Genomic DNA, 17680 nt, shown 5'->3' on the forward strand with positions numbered 1-17680 from the left:
CCTACTAGAGGAAAGACAAACATCGTAATATACTAATTAATCAATCACGCCATTAGGAGCTCATTTATACAACAAGCAAACAGAGACAATCTCCACAGAAACCATCATACTCCTTTTCAGACTTGTTTCAGTCTCAGAAAAGAGCTGATAGACAATTTAGCAGAGGATTCCACGGAAAGAAAGCATCCTCAGGAAGGCCACAGAAGTTAGCAGCAGGCATTCACAGTTAACTTCTAAAAATACACCAGACAGTGGCTGTCACTTTAACCAGAGCTCTCAAGAGACGTTCTACTTCACTCTTTCTCCAAAACTTTCTATTTGCACTCACTTCCCATTATCTTTGAGATTTACATTTTCAAAAGCATTTCATGCCCTATAAAATATCAATGAACTTCAGTACTGACCTAGACAGGCACAAGAAAAGACAGCATGTTTCTCACATCTGTTAAGTCAACACTGAAGAAGCCAACTAAGACTTTATTGACCAAAATATCCCAGTGTATGTATCAGTTTCTCCAGTGAGCAAGACTTCACAGGAGGTCCTTGTTCTCTCTCACTGCAACCTCCCCAGTATTACTCCATCACTGTATGTCAGTGCACTATATCCGGGCAAAAATTCATCTGGATTGTTAAAATAAAACTCAAAATAAACTTGGTAATTTCTTTTTAATTACTTACAGATTCAGTTCAAAAACAAAACCAAACAAACAGCTGGACTGAAACAACTTAGAGATTCCAACAAGCAGTTAAGAGTGGAGTCAGACAGGTTTTTCCTAACTGGCCTTTTCTGTTGAAGAAATCACACCACACCTTTCTAAAAATGTTAAGCCAGGTTGCTTCAGTAAGGATTCCTAAGCTATAAAACTAAGCTCACTCAGGTTGAGAGAGAACATTAAGCAGACTAACAGCCAGCTCCAAGATGAGAAACAGCAGCAGAAAAGTTATTTTCTTGGAGAAGTTACCAGTGAAATCCCAAAGGAAACTGCTCTATTCAACATATATAGTGCTGCAATAAAGTTTCTTTAGATTCCCAATTTATCCAGAAAACCAGCTGAAAATATGGCTGCAAAGCCTTGCAGAAGATTCCCTTAGATTTTCACCCTGGTACCCAATGCTAGCATCTCAAGATTACCAATCCAAAACTTAATGGGAAATCCCACCCTCAAGACTGTGAATCATTGCTTTTACATTAGCTATTACCACACAGGAAAAAGATTTACACACCACCATTGAAAAACTTCCATGAAAAGTTAAACTGATTGATCAGTTATCACCAAAAAGTAAGTAAGACATCTTTGAAAAGCAACTGAATGAAACAGACAACAAAATGTTTCACTACTTAAGTCCACTGTGTACACACTGAATACTGCACAGGGCTCTGAGTGCTCATTTAGAGGGGAACACAGGCAAACAAGGAAACAGAGCAGAATAGCAATGCTGAGCAGAGATAAGCTTCCATATAAGAAGAGACTTAATAAACCACTGTTCTTCAGCTTTGGGAATGCCAAAACAAACAAAAAACCACACCCCAAACAAAAAACAAACCCCCAAAAGTAAGGGATGCACATGCTGCCTTCAGTTTATGGTTTTTCAGGTCTAGTAAGAGATTAATGCTTTTCTCTATTTAGATGCTAAAATGCTCCCATTCTACTCTCACAAAAGTTCTGGAATTTAAGAGTCTACTGCCTCAGACTCCTAATACACATTTTTCTATCTTCCTCCATAACCTTTTCACAATGTGTAAGCAGTTTGGGAGTACTATCTGCACTCCCAAAACATCCTTGTGATGTAAGGGAGTACAGCACTTTAACTTCATAGATAACAAACTCTGATGGAGCTTCAGGCACTTCATTCCAAACAGCAAATGAGTTTCTGATAGCACTGACTGTGGGTGGAGGACTGCAGCTAGCAGTGTACCTCAGCAATCTTTAGTGGGTTCAGTCCAGTATTGATCAACACCATCTTTAAAGATCTGGATAATGGGGACAAGTGTGATCTAGGTAAGTTTGCTGATGACACAAACTGGAAGGACTGGATGTACCAGAGAGTTGTGATGTCATCCCAGGGGACCCTGACAGACTACACAAATGGGCTGCCAGGAGCCTCACACAACTCACCACAGGGAAGTGGGAAGCCCCACACATGGGCTGTGATAACCCCAAAATGCACCAGGAACACTGGGCACTGACCTGCTGGAAACCAGTCCCACAGGCCAGACCTGCGGTCCCACTGGACACCAACGTGAACAGGGATGTCCTGGGCTGCATTTGGAGGAGTGGTGCCAGGAGGAGGAGGAGGGAGATGATCCTTCCCCTCTACTCAGCACTGGCAGGAGCACATCTGCAGTGCTGCATCCAGCTCTGGGCCACCCCTACACAGACATACTGGAGAAAGCGACCAGGGCACTGCAGCACAGATCACAGGGGAAAGGCTGACAGCACTGGCAACATCCAGCCTACAGAAGAGAAGATTCAGGGGGAATCTCATCAGTGGGCTTAAATTCCTGAAAAACACATGGTAAAATACAGAATCAGGCTTCCTTCAGCAGTGCCCCATGACAGGACAGGAGGTGATGGGCAAAGGCTGAAACACTGAAGGTTTCATCTGAACATCAGAAAAGATTTTTTTCACTGTGAGGGTGACAGCAAAAGGAGGTGGTCCAGGGAGGCTGTGGAGTTGAAACCTGATGCCTGGTTTCAACCATTACATTTCTGACAATGCGAGGGCAGAAATTCATACAGTATCACTGCCAGAAGCAATACTATGAGAAGATGTAGGTAAAGCCAACAGCCTGGAATAAATAGGGTATTTTAGATACAATTTTGAAACATAGTGTTTAACAACTCAACATTTCTTAAGGAAACAACTGTATTCCTATTTGCTTCCTCCTCACACTACAACTCCAACTTCCCAAAGTCAGTGAAACAGCAGGAGGCAAAAATTAAAACCAATTATTTTCTATGGATTACTGGACTGATATAGAATTCATTTCAAGATCATGAGAATACATTTCTATGTGTTCACAGTTTCATTGTTACCACAAGAAACAATGTTATCCCTATTTAAGAAATGAGTTACAGTTAAAAACCCCCAGATATACATACCTGTGGCTGAAATGGTGGAGCAGTAGGCCCCTGCATCCCTTGTGATTGTTCATCCATTCTATCAAGCAGCAATTTCCCTTATGTCCTGAAAAGAAAAATACAGTCATTACACTGTAATTCACCCAGTATTTATGATTAATGAACATCAGCAGAAGAACAAAGGAATTCATCATCTCAATTGTAGCTTGAGTTTAGGAACATTTAACTAGCTCTGCACTGTTTGGGGAAGGAGGTTTTCTTATGTTTAGCTGTTCTATAAAATTTAAAAAAAATCACTACAGGCACCTGAATTTATTATTAATAATGTGAATTAAAACTACTTGCATCAGACAAATGACTCTGCCTGATAAAAGCTGCATCATCCCATTACTCTTCAGGGGCACCAGCCATGTGTTTAACTATGTAGATGTCTGACCTACAGGCAGCAGGGGAAAGAGCAGATCAGCAGAAGAGTTACAACTGCAGCACACATACTGCATTGCATTGATTTATCTGTAGGTTTTGGAAATATGCAAGATTAGTTCCATCCAAAAAGGAAAAAAAGCTAAAAAGGTACACAGTACATTCTGACAAGCCAGTTAAGAGGCCTTTGGAATACTGTGAACTTCTTATTTCTCATCAGTAAGATGGGAGGAAAGATGCCTGCCACATTCCCAAGATAGACACACAAGGCTTTCACCAGTAATAAGAGTTGCAAAATGCACTGAACCATTAGCAGTAAAAACAGGAGAGACAAAAATGCAACTACTCATAAGATTATTTTTTTTTCCCTCAACTAAGTGCATCCTTTCTTAGGCACCCCTGAGGGGAAGCAGGTGCAGCAGCCAGTGCTACTGATGCCTTACAAGGGCAAGCCCTGTTCAGATGAAGACAACACAAAAGTTCACTGGCAGCTTCAAAGTCAAACAATGAAATAAGCTTTCATACAAGTAAGAGGCAAGGGGCCTGAACAACTTTTTCATCACACAAAGATGAAGTATCCTTGCCTACTACCCAGTCAAACCTGCCAAGACCTTCAGAGGAACAAGAATCATGTGTCTGACAGGGATATTATCCTTCCTTTTCAATTTATTGTGTTCTTATTCCCTGCTCCAAATCCTGAATGTTCTAGAGACAGACAGACAGAACCTGTTTTCTGACACCATTAAATGTTTAACATGAGGACATTTCCTGTAATAAATTTATTCTGCTAAACCTATGTTCTTCCACATAGAAAGCTATTTACACTCCACACAGATTCCTATAGTTGTTAAAACACACGCAAATCTTCCCAGTAATTTCTCTAGACTATTCAAAGGGTTAGAAATAACTCTGAACAGAAAACCTTAGAAAAGCTTTTCAAAGGCAAATACAGAATATTCAAGAAACTAATGAATGGCTTGTGCTTGCTGCACTGCTGCCACTCTTACAGTATTATTGTGGTAAGATCACCAACAGACAAAAGAGTCACCAAGCAGCTCTGCAGTTTCTGGGGTGCTGCCCTTGTGTAGTAAGCAGTGGACAGAATACACAAACAAATCATTAGTGATCTGCTCTCCCTGGCCCATTGAAAGCAGGCACCCACATGCCATCCCAGCTCCATCAGCAATTCCTGACACCAAACCACAGCCACACTCCAGAGCAACCAAAGGTCCCCTTAGGCTTTGCCTTTCCATCCATCATACTTCCACACAAAGCACGCAGGTTGGGGCTTCCTGTTGTTTTGTATTACCTGTAACTGATTCAAACATAAAGGAGATATAAAAAAAGCAATTTCAGGCAGGTCAACAGAAAAAAAAAAAACAATTACCAAACTACAGTGAGAAGCAGAGAACAGGAGGTAGTAATGCCAAGATTACCAAGACTGTTAGAATGACCATGCTGAGAAAAGGGAAGCCAGCTGCCAGAGCCAGGGCACACCACTGACCAGGCAATCTTTCAGCCAGCACTAGGACACCAATACCAACATTTCTTGCAAGTTCTAAAACATCTGGCATGCAACCTCCCCTCTGAGGCAAGAAACCATAACACAACAGCACTGAAAATTCAAGTGTTGTCACACAGTTTCAGAATTTAGACTCTTTGGGTAGACTCACAGGGGCTGATGTAGTCGCAACAAACCCCAGGGGAGGCACGTACAGCAAGCTTACAGAATCTTCTGCTAACTTCTTGTTGTATAATTCTTCCTAACACTCCTAAGAAGGAAATAATTTTTTTCTGAAGTGCTATTTTGAAGAGTCTTTATATGATTTGAACTCTCTTCAATAGCATCAATATTTCTACTGAAGGTTCCATTAATATGTTTCAACACTTAAAATTTTGACCACCAACAGGTAATTCCTATGGGTCAAACATTTGCTTTATATTGCCAAGAAGTAAATAAAAAAAACTTTACCCTCTATTGCAAAAGATGAATGAAACCTAAGCTGAAATGTTTAGATGATGTATGTTGATTCAAAATGTATAACCCATTCAGCTTATCTGAATGGTCAGAAGCACTGACTGAAAGTGTTCAGGAATTTGTGCCTCTCTTTTCTTGTTAAATTTGAGACAAGATTAGAAATGGGAGAAGTCATATTACTACCACTGCCAGTCACTCTGCCCTCTGTGGCTTATTTTTATAATAAAAGCAAGCAAACCAAAGAGGTAAAACATTCTACCATACAAAGCATGGAAGATTTATTAACTAGTGGATTTGTTGTTCCTTTTGCAGAAACACAAAGATAAGTATTTTATGTCCATATATGAAAGTTACTTTATTTTTTAATTTTTCATCTTTGAAGACTGCATGATAGATTCACATTTTTGAGAATTGTGGCATTTTGATCATACAAAATCATGAAGAGGCAAACAATTGCCAAGGATGCAAAGTAAACCTTTTGTACTATAAAACACAATATAAGTAAGAATTGGATTTTGTTGTTTGAAGACTGTTTTCATTGTCAGGCATACCTTTCACCTTGATATTAACTCCAGAAGTCAAAACATAGTGTCATAATACTGTTCATCTTTAAATTTCAGTTGAGGCAATAATTTCGTCTCTTCCAAAGATGGTTTTCAAGTTCTAATTTAAAGTGACAAGACACCAAAAATACCCCAAAGAGTCCATGACTGTTTAAAATTGAAATGCAAACACAAGACACATCTACTTGTAACATGTCAGTCACCTCTTTAAACAAATAACACAATGACCACCTTCTGCAAATCCATCACCCTGATAAAAGTTCACAGAAAAGAATTAACAGGTGAGGTGAGGCAAGTTAACTACAACAGCACCCCACAAAACCTCCAAATGCAGCTCATGTTTTTCAATGCTCTCAAACCAACCACATAGGGAGGGAAGGACTCCTTGTCTTCACCATACCCCTTGCCAAAAAACAGACCTCTCTTAATCATTTATCTTGCAAACATGATGTTTGCCATTTTGATGATGAAGACCATTTGGATTTGGACAATCTGCACAGAATATGGATCACAGGAACACAGGCATAAATCTTTTTCTCTGGTTATAGCTGCTAGCACTTGACAAATATAGTTAATGCTTCTGGGTAATTATTAATATTTTAAATCTTTGACTTTTCAGTTCATCAAAACAGTAGCTGGCACCTACACATAAAGGATACAGAACGAAGTTCTTGGGGATACAGACAATTTTTCATCTGAAATCACAAGGGCACAGCAACTCCTCTTAATCCACAAGGCAGAAAGGAGCCCTCACCAGTAAGTCAGACGATCAAACCCCAAGTGCCTGAAATGGGAGTAACACCTTTTCCTTCCCTCACAAACAGGCCTGGCTGTCCTCTTGACTTCCCCAGTGGCCACCTGTCAGAGCTCTCTGCCCACACATCCGAAGATCACACAGATACAAAGCAGCCCAAGAGGCAAGAGCTCGCTCTCACACCCAAGCTCTCATCCCACAGGCAGCACTCAGCTTTCCAGGTGCTTTCCAGCAGCCTGCCAGAGGAGAGGCAGGACTACCCACAGCTGTCAGGGCAACCAGAGCAGAGGAGCCACTCCAGAACAGGAGTCAGAGCTCATCACTTCCATTTCACTCAGATGTATTCTAAAATAACATCTAAAAAAATAAAAAAAATAGGAAAAGCTTGAAATCCTTGTGACTTAAGTCTTGCAACTATGTCTTTAAAAACATGATCAGACTATTCCAGGAGAAAAAGATTAAATGCACTGCTTAATCACACGAAACACACTTTTTAAGAACTAGTTTCATAGCTCCAAGTCCATAAAGCATTCACACTGAATTCACACAGTATTTAGGCAAAAATGTTATTGCTTTAACAGATGGCAGTTCTTCAACAACAAAAAAATACGTTTTCCTGTAGAAAACATCATTAATAGTCTCAATATACATGGTTTCCATTAGCTACTTGCTATGCACTTGTTTGTCAATTTTGCATCTTAAGTGAGAACATACAGTAATCAATGTCAAAGCAGAAACAGCTATACTTTAGGAAAAGAGCATATACTTAAATGAATGCTCAGAATGTTACAGTTCTGCTGAGAATCTGAGAAGCTCAGTCTTTTTTTTTCTGCAAAGTATAGCTATAACTACTCCACATAATTGCTAACACAGAGAAACAAGGAGTAACACTGGTTCAGGATGTGCTGATCAGGAACACAGTCAATTTGGCTGTTCTCAAAGAATGGAATGTACTATGTTTACTTCTGGATTACACCACCAATTAAGGCAGATATTTTCAGTTTTTACTATAACCATTATTTTAGTTAAGTTAGAGACAAGGCTCTTCAGGAACAACTATTTTTTGTAAATAATTTTCTTGTAAATTTTGTGTAAAGTTAGATTTTTCAATCTAACATGGATTTAAAATGAAAAATTTTAGATCAACCAACTTCTCATGTATCTTTACTAAATTTAAAGATAAGGATCAGCCTCAGCTGAGGGGTGGTGGGGGGAAGCCAACAACACATATCAATTCTACATTTCCATGTAAGAATACAAGCTAAAGAAATATTCCCATTTGCTTATATCACGTGTTGAGTCTCAGCTACCCAAAAGCACAATTTAAACGTAGGTAGAACATTCAAACAGCCCCCCTGGTTGAACCTAAAAAAAGCCTAGTGCTGTGGAAACACGGGTTTATATTTCCAAGTGCCTCCCTGAACAGCCGACACAATTGCTTAGCCCACCGCAGCAGCGCTAATCCCAGCAGGGTGTGCCAGGGAGCCCGGGCGTGCCAGCCCGACTGCAGCCCTGCTCTGTCACCTGCAGTCACACTGCCAGCCCGACTGCAGCCCTGCTCTGTCACCTGCAGTCACACTGCCAGCCCGACTGCAGCCCGGCTCTCTGTCACCTGCAGTCACACTGCCAGCCCGACTGCAGCCCTGCTCTGTCACCTGCAGTCACACTGCCAGCCCGACTGCAGCCCGGCTCTCTGTCACCTGCAGTCACACTGCCAGCCCGACTGCAGCCCTGCTCTCTGTCACCTGCAGTGACACTGCCAGCCCGACTGCAGCCCTGCTCTGTCACCTGCAGTCACACTGCCAGCCCGACTGCAGCCCTGCTCTCTGTCACCTGCACTGACACTGCCAGCCCGACTGCAGCCCTGCTCTGTCACCTGCAGTCACACTGCCAGCCCGACTGCAGCCCTGCTCTGTCACCTGCAGTCACACTGCCAGCCCGACTGCAGCCCTGCTCTGTCACCTGCAGTCACACTGCCAGCCCGACTGCAGCCCGGCTCTCTGTCACCTGCAGTCACACTGCCAGCCCGACTGCAGCCCTGCTCTGTCACCTGCAGTCACACTGCCAGCCCGACTGCAGCCCGGCTCTCTGTCACCTGCAGTCACACTGCCAGCCCGACTGCAGCCCTGCTCTCTGTCACCTGCAGTGACACTGCCAGCCCGACTGCAGCCCTGCTCTGTCACCTGCAGTCACACTGCCAGCCCGACTGCAGCCCTGCTCTCTGTCACCTGCAGTGACACTGCCAGCCCGACTGCAGCCCTGCTCTGTCACCTGCAGTCACACTGCCAGCCCGACTGCAGCCCTGCTCTGTCACCTGCAGTCACACTGCCAGCCCGACTGCAGCCCGGCTCTCTGTCACCTGCAGTCACACTGCCAGCCCGACTGCAGCCCTGCTCTGTCACCTGCAGTCACACTGCCAGCCCGACTGCAGCCCTGCTCTCTGTCACCTGCAGTCACACTGCCAGCCCGACTGCAGCCCGGCTCTCTGTCACCTGCAGTCACACTGCCAGCCCGACTGCAGCCCGGCTCTCTGTCACCTGCAGTCACACTGCCAGCCCGACTGCAGCCCGGCTCTCTGTCACCAGCAGTCACACTGCCAGCCCGACTGCAGCCCTGCTCTGTCACCTGCAGTCACACTGCCAGCCCGACTGCAGCCCGGCTCTCTGTCACCTGCAGTCACACTGCCAGCCCGACTGCAGCCCTGCTCTGTCACCTGCAGTCACACTGCCAGCCCGACTGCAGCCCTGCTCTGTCACCTGCAGTCACACTGCCAGCCCGACTGCAGCCCTGCTCTGTCACCTGCAGTCACACTGCCAGCCCGACTGCAGCCCTGCTGTCACCTGCAGTCACACTGCCAGCCCGACTGCAGCCCGGCTCTCTGTCACCTGCAGTCACACTGCCAGCCCGACTGCAGCCCTGCTCTGTCACCTGCAGTCACACTGCCAGCCCGACTGCAGCCCGGCTCTCTGTCACCTGCAGTCACACTGCCATGACCTCCCAGCACCACAGACCTGGCAGGAGGACACAATCTTCACAGCCTGCAGTAACAGCTTGGCTCTTCAGCTTGGTGTGAGCAGGGCAAAAAACAGCCACAGAATTAGTTTGTAAGGCAGACTGACTTAAGTCGTTCTTTAAGGCAAAAACTTGGCCACTGGAGGGAACTGCCTTGGTGGTCATACTCAGCCCACACTTTGTCAGGTCATGAACACTGAGGAACACTCCTCAGCACCCACTCAATGCTGGCAACTCAGGGGCAGGCTGCAGTTTGTAATGCTTATATTTACATATATTTTTATATGTATGCATTAACAATGCAAAATGCATTTAAGCTGACACCCACTTGAAGTTAGTGTGCCAAGACTAACTGACAAGGGACAAAGCAGACTCAGTACTGGAAGACCAAGTTCACCACTATCACAATAAAATGTCACATTTTATTAGTATACATACATACATATAAAAATTATATATATGCATATTAAGATATATATGTGTACACATCTGTACACAGATTATGTACTTATATCTGTGTATGTACATAGAATATTTCATTTTTACCACTGTCAGCTAATAGTAAATATTTGATTCATATTATCCAAAAAACCTAAAATGTCTTCTAAAGTGTGGAAAACACATACCATTTGTCAAATTCTCTGCAGAAGCATCCACAGAGAGAAGCTGTATATGCAACTTTAAAGTACTGAAAGTGATTCAGTATAGATCCATATACATATATATTCACGAAGGATTAATTTTCATTTTAGAAGCAGTTTCTAAAACCCAGATCAATACTCCCCACAGGATGCCAAGTCACTCCTCCCCTCTGTAGGGATGGCCTTGAATCTGAGCAACACAAATTTCCAGCAGTTGTTAACCTACAGGTAGATATTAACTACCTAATTGGAAATACTGCATTTTTCAGCAAATTTATATCCAAATTCCCTACCCAAGGGCAGTCCAGTCAAAGCCGACAAAAAACACACAGACAGTTAATCTGGGGTAAAACTTGGTTTTAGCAAGAGCAGGAGCAGCCATACACAAATAACCCTTCTGGAAGAAAGTAGGGGAATAGACTAAGAGTTTGTACGCAGTTTTCTCATCCATTTGGCCCGACTCACCAGGCTTATTTTCACTCCAACCCCAAAAACACACATGCCACTCACTGTCATTCTCCAGCTACTAAGAGTTTGCTCTGTCAGTGCTGTCTGACTAGAAGATGAAAGTCAAAGCTCTCCCGCTTCACAAGTCCGCTTGCATTCCTCTTCATTTGCACAATTTAAAAAGTTAGTTTGTTTACTTCTCCCTCTCCATTTCAGTTATGTCACTCAAGTAAATTGCTTATCTTGCAAGGTGCTCCCAAAGGGTTATACATGCACTGACTTGCCCTTTATTGAACTGCTTGTTTGTTATTTCTTATGAACTGAAAAAGAAACAGGAACTGAAACTGCTTGAGCAGCAAGCTTCTACAGTCTTCATTTAGTTTCTATTCACCTGAAAGAAATTTGATAACCTATTTCTTCATACTCAATAGCCAATTATAAAGGGCATAGGTAGATAATAACATCACAGTGAGAAGTATTGCAGTGAACAATGCACTGTATTTAACCATGATACCATCTAGAAAGCAAAGCCTCAGCCCACACCACAGCAGGCTGTGCTCCTGCATCTGTAAGTGAGCAGCTCTAAGACAGGGTGAACAGATGATGTGATGCTGCCCCTTCCCCTGCCTTCAGCCATGATTCCCAAATCCTCTTCCTTCCAGTGGGGCTGCTGTGGCTAGCCAGACTCCTAGTAAGCAAAGTGAAACTCGCTGAAAACTAACCTTGACAAAGTCACTTCTTCCCAGTTCAGTTCCCAGAATCATGGCATTGCAGAGACAAGGACAGAACTGTGATGGCAAAAGACAAAGGGGAAGATACAGGACTGCTCTAGCCCCAGCTAACTTGGATCAGATGAATCTACTGCCAAATTACATCTCTAAAATGAAATTACACAAGTCAATCTAACAGTTCAGTAACACCTTTCTTTCTCTCACTTTCTTTGCCACACAGTCCCACATTGCCATCGTGAACTCTCTGGCCCTGCTGCCAAGCTGATCCAACTCCCTGGTGCAGCTGGGCTTCTGCGCTGCAAGCAGAGAGCAGAACCAGCACATGGGGCACTCTGCTGAGCACCAGAGAAAAAAAGTAAGAAGGGGAAGTTCAAGCATGGGAGATGTAGGAAAGGGACTGCAGAAGAAACAGAACATATTCCCTCTGGCAATAATGCACTGGAAAGTTAGCTCGCCACATTTAACTGTGCTTTGTCCTCAGCAGGGAGGTGAACAAGCACTTCAAAAAGCTGCAACAGCAAGGCAAGCACCAGAACAGAGAGAAGGCAATTCACAGAGAGAAGGCAATTCACTCAACACCAACCCAAGGGTTTTGTCAACAAAATACTGTATGGGAAAGTAGAACTAGGAAACTAAATTAACAGAAGGCACATAAATAAGAATAACAAGTTAAACTGGAAAAAGGAAAAGAAACTAAAGGAGAAAAAAACCTCAAAAACTAAGAAGTTCAGATAAAGGAAGCTAAAATATGTTTTAGAAACCCTTACAGGTGCAAAACCTCACAGCTCTCACACACAAGAGAGGGAGTCCTAATGAGGGCACAACTTTAAACACACCTATAAAAGCAAATTATTCATAAAGAGATTTCACTAAAAGTGTAAACAGCTGATCTTCACATAAAAGTTAAAAACACAAGACAAATGAAAAGAGTGAAAGCACTGTCAGAGAAACTCATTATGGCTAAGCACAGGAAAAACACATCCCAGTTAGAAGACTGGGTGGACACAAGCGTGCAACAGCTCTGGCTGACAACGTCCATGTTGCTACAGGTGGAGTAAAATACATTTAACAAGAAATTCCACACACTCCTCAAAGAAATCTCTCAGTATCTTAGAAAGCACTGCAAGACATCCTACTGCAGGCATTAGATGCACATTCTCAAGCTTAAAAAATTTATCTGTAATATCTAGTTTAAAATCTGCTACCCCAAAGATGAGAAAATAAACGAAGCATTCTAAAGAATCAGAAAAGAAACACCAGCCACATTTAGCAGGCTTTCTGTGAACCTCTGAGCAGCGTTACCCTTGACTCCTGAAAGCAGTGAGTAATCCAGGATCCCTGGGTCCAGAAGCAAGGCAGGCAGCAGCCAGCACACTCACTTCAGAGGCAAGCCAACACTCAAGTCTGCAGCTGCTGCTCCTGTGTTTTACATTAAACCACCGCTGTCTCAAAGATGCAAGATCCACGTGGCTGTGGAGCACCCTCAATGACCAGCAGTACATTGGGCACTGTCTGCAGGCTGCTCCTCGGGTCCTGCAGGTCTCTGCAAAGTTCACACACAGCCCACACACCCAACACACAGTTCTGAACTTCAGTCAGGGCAAGGACTGAAGTTCACTGCTGCAAAGACAACTCCTTTTTTGGATTTGCTCTCAGATGAGAACAAAAAGGGTACAGAAGAAGGGCCTCTGCAGGGCAGGAGGCTATGTGTTTTCCCATCAAAAGTTTTTACTTCTTTTTAGAAGTAACTTTTAATTCACCTGTGATACTTTTGCCTTCCAGCTATCAAAGAATCAATAATTTTGTAAACTCTCTAACTACAGAAAATTGAAATTAACTGGGAAAGACTGGTTCATCAATACTTCACAGCACCTTATTCAAGTATCTCCCAAAGGCTTCAGCAACAATCTAATCTACAAGCTCTACATGAACTTTTATGACATTGTAAAATAATTCATCTGGTGAAACATAAACACAGCTATTAAATAAGACAGCAATAACTTTGCTATAAATCATTCCAAGCAGCTTGAAGAGGCTTGAATGCAGACTACCAAATGCCACAGGATGCAGTCTATTTACTCTGTCACTATAATCCAATACAAAAGTCACTAATATCACAAGATTAACTACATGCAATCAGGTTTTAACTTGATTGTTCACAGTATTTTCTTATAAATTCCTCTTTTTAATGTGTTGTTTAAAATTTTATAACTAATTTCCTTGCATAAATAAGTGCTATATGCCCAACAGGTTACAATGGCACTTGAAATCCTGCGTATTTTCTAGCTACAAAAATCACAACTGAATCAAAGATTTGTTTTACATGCCTGAGACAAATGCACAGGAGTCTCTTCACCAAAGAAGCAACTCATTTTCACAGCATTGCTTCTCTACAGCTTTTTAAACTAATGTGACAAGAAGAATCACTTGAATACTTATTAGGGAAACAAAAAGCGAGATTACGTACTTCAGTCTAGGGCTCAGTTCCTTCCCACGTGGCTAGGGAAGTGAAATGGTGATAAATACAGCAAATCAGGGTTCTAAAGGCTGCCCGTATCACCACTTTGGTATTTTGGTCAGTTATTTTCATCTCATTTGCAGAGCACATGGAACGCAGATAAACCGAACAAATTCTCTGGAAATTAGTCAGTTAACTCCTAAAACTACCCATAGTATTAACCTTCACAGGATAATCCCATCATCTCCTAAATCAGAAGGTATCCATAAACTACCCATAGTATTAACCTTCACAGGATAATCCCATCATCTCCTAAATGAGAAGGTATCTATAAACTATCCATAGTATTAACCTTCACAGGATAATCCCATCATCTCCTAAATCAGAAGGTATCCATAAACTATCCATAGTATTAACCTTCACAGGATAATCCCATCATCTCCTAAATCCTAAATCAGAAGGGATTTTTGGATAAACACCAAATTACCAAAAAAATCCCTTGGAGGTAGAGAAGAAGTTAGTGCAGTTGGACTTTTCCTAGGGGACTTTCCAATGTAAGGTGAACTCAACCAAGCATCCAGCACAGATGTTTGGAACAATATCAAACTTCAGAAGGCGGCAAGGCACTGATAAGCTGAATTTAGCACCAGAGAGTACTGCCTCAACAAATTGTCTCTGTGCACAAATACACAGGACTATGTTTTGTGCAACTGAGCTCACAGAGGGGCTTATATGGCTGTCTTACAATGTATAAGATACCACAGGTCACAGTAAAATGAGCAGCTGACTTCCTGCCTGACTCTATTTTTCATCTTTCTCATTTGCTCACAGGCCTTCCAATGAACTCTAAAATTTAGATTTTTTTCTTCTTTTGAAACAAGCTTACATGGTGAGGATAGAATCTACTTATCTAATTTGTAAGGAAGACGCTGTGATAAGTCCAAAAGATCTTTGGTTGAATAAAATTCCTTGATTTCAATTTTTTTTTTTTTTTTACTGCAATGACTAACTAGTATGTTGAATAAAAGAAATCTATGACAAAGGCAGTATCTCCATCCTTACAGTGAACAATTTCTAAGTATGCTCTGACAAGCCATCTACCCAAACATCAGGTATTTCTAAATATAGTATCTTCATATTTTGAAATTAAAGAAAAAGTGCTCTTATTATTATTCTTAGTATCAAAACATTTAAAAATAACAAACATGGCTTTAAATTCTTACTTTAAAGCTGCTGGACTTGCTTGTAAGTTTCCCTCTTTCCACCACAGTTTTCCTTCCTCTAAGTTTTCCATAGGCCATGAACTAATGACTGTTTTCCACTGCATTTCATCTCTCCCAAGACAGTGCAAGTCTGTTGTTTAAACAGACATTTCTACAGCACTGCAACACTTGACTTCTCTCCTAAACTGCCTAGGAAAAAAAGCCAAAACCTTTTAAATTTAGTTCGCCCTGATTTAGCCAATCTGTGAATCTAACCATCGATCAAATGATCCAAAGTGTGAATCCTGTGCAATTTCTGCATCTCAGGCTTGTAATACAGCTTTATACAGGAAATACATCCAGTACATTCCACAAAATTACTGCGCACATGCGACCTTTCCTGAGAAGTGATGCCATTATTGCAATCTGAAAAAACACCTCTATCACTTCAAAAGGTGACAAAAGTTACCATTCAGTTGGTGCAAGAATGGGAAAAAAACTTTTAGAAAGGTTTTATCTAATATCAAGAATTAAATATTTGTGTGATTAATGAATACGCATCCCCTCATCATATTTTATCAGAAGTAGGGTGATTATCTTAAGCAGTTTTACCATTCCCCTCAAAAAATGCCGAGCAAGTCAAAGCACACAGCACTCGAAGAACAGCTTTCTGAACCCAAAAACCAGGCAGGATCGGTTCCTGGGGCCGGCACCGGGATAACCGTGCCTGGATGCTCGGTAAATTGAAGGCGGGGACACTCACTCCTCTGACGGAGAACGCCTCACTTCCAGCGTGTCCCACCAGGCCGCAGCTCTCCTCAAGCCCGCGGGCAAACCCCGCACCCGGGCGGCCCGGCAGAGGGAGGGCCGCGGCCGGGCCGTCACCCGCTGCCGTGCGACACTCCCAGGCTGGGCTGTCCCGGCAGCATCTGCCCGACACCCACCCCCAAGCGAGAGGAGGGCACGGGAGCCTGGAGGAAACCAGGGGAAAGTGACGAGGAACACCAAGGAAAGCAGCTCCGCTTGCGGCAGGCACGCAAAGAGCCCGGCGCGGCAGAGGCACGGGGGGCGGCCCGGCCGCAGGCAGGCTGAGGCCGCCGGGCAGGGTCCCCGGCCGTCCGCTCCTCTAGCGGAGGCGGCGCGGCAGCCGACACCGGGCGAGACGCCACCGGAGCGCTCAGGGCGCAGCTTGCCCTGCCGGCACACGGCGGCTCGCCGCCCCTCCGGCCCCGGGGCAGGTGCCGGTGCCCCGGACGCGGCGCAGCCCGCGGCTATCCCACCCCAGCGCCGCGCACAAACTTTCTCGCTCCGGCCCCCCGCCGCTCCCTCCCCGTGCGGCGGGCGGAGCGGCAGCCGCCGCGGCCAATGGCGCCGCGCGCCGCAGCCCCGCGGCCAATGGGCGGTGGCGGGAGGCGGGACCGCCGGCTGCCCCCGCGGCGGGGGGAGGGCCGCGGCAGCGCCGGCTCGGCCGCCCGGACCCCCGGGACCCCCCGGGCCCGCCGCCCCCCGCGGTCCCGCCGCCGCCCCGCTCACCGAGCAGCCTGGCTCCGCCTGCTCCTGGCGCGGCAGACCGGGACCGGCCCCCGCTCCTCCCCGGCTTCTCCGGCGCCTCGAGCCCGGTGCCGCGCCGGCGCTGGCAGCGGGCGCCTAGCGGGGCTCCTGGCGGGCGGCGCTGGCACCGGCAACAGCCCCGACCTGCTCTCCGCCCCCCGCCGCTCCTGCCAGGCCCGTAAACATCCCGGCATCCCCGAGGATGGGGCGGGGCGGCCTCTGGGCCCCGCCTCGCTCCGCTGCCGGGCCGGCCGTGGTCGGTCCCGGTCGGTCCTGGCGGGCCGGCTCCGGCTCCGGCTGTGCGCGGGGAGCTGGCAGCTCCTCTGGAAATGACCGGGGTTGTACGCGCGGTGAGCTAAAAGAGCGCTCATCCCAGCGTGTTCGTGCCGTGCAGCGCGGCGGGGCCCGGGCACTGCGGTTACGTAGAGGACACGGGAAGCTCCCGAAGCGGGAGCGGGAGGAGCACGGCTCCGGCCTCTGGAGCAGGGACTGGCCCTACTGTTCTGAGCAGCACTGCTCTGAGGCTTGGGCCCTGCCAGATTTAAAAGCGCAGCATGCCAGACTTGCTCGTTTTTTTAAATTTGAGTTGTGATAGTCAGTCTGAGAGACATTCGATATTAACTGAGTACATCAGCTGGAAGTGACACAAACTCCTTTTTGCTATACCGGGAGAAATAAAAGTGATGGGAACAAAAAACAGCAGACACTTGGTGACTCCTGTTCCACCAGCTTCTACTTTGCAACAACAGTGGGTTTAAGTAGATAAAAAAATACTGAATTCCAGAATACTACTGGTTTTCAGGTTCCTGACAGTCCACCCTGCTTCAGTGCAGGGAA

The 17680-nt window shown here is 44.9% G+C and overlaps 1 protein-coding gene across 4 annotated transcripts in view; it reads right to left on the reverse strand.

The window, feature by feature from the left end:
- Window positions 1-16974, reverse strand: part of NEK7 (NIMA related kinase 7) — a 70563-nt gene extending 53589 nt beyond the window's left edge. The window contains exons 1-2 of one of the 4 annotated variants that reach the window (XR_009487516.1): window positions 16826-16974; window positions 3105-3189 (exon numbers count right to left, since the gene is read on the reverse strand). Coding sequence is in view for 3 of the 4 variants with exons in the window: in XM_059854460.1 (XP_059710443.1) it covers window positions 3105-3161 (57 nt within the window). In the remaining variant the exon portion in view is untranslated. Of the gene's footprint in view, window positions 1-3104; window positions 3190-16055; window positions 16428-16825 lie in introns of those variants that run through there. The other 3 variants (XM_059854460.1, XM_059854458.1, XM_059854459.1) reach the window with 3 other exon arrangements.
- Window positions 16975-17680: the final 706 nt, after the last annotated feature.

This window comes from Haemorhous mexicanus, chromosome 9, assembly GCF_027477595.1.
Source record: "Haemorhous mexicanus isolate bHaeMex1 chromosome 9, bHaeMex1.pri, whole genome shotgun sequence".
In the NCBI taxonomy this organism is placed as follows: Eukaryota; Metazoa; Chordata; class Aves; order Passeriformes; family Fringillidae; genus Haemorhous; species Haemorhous mexicanus.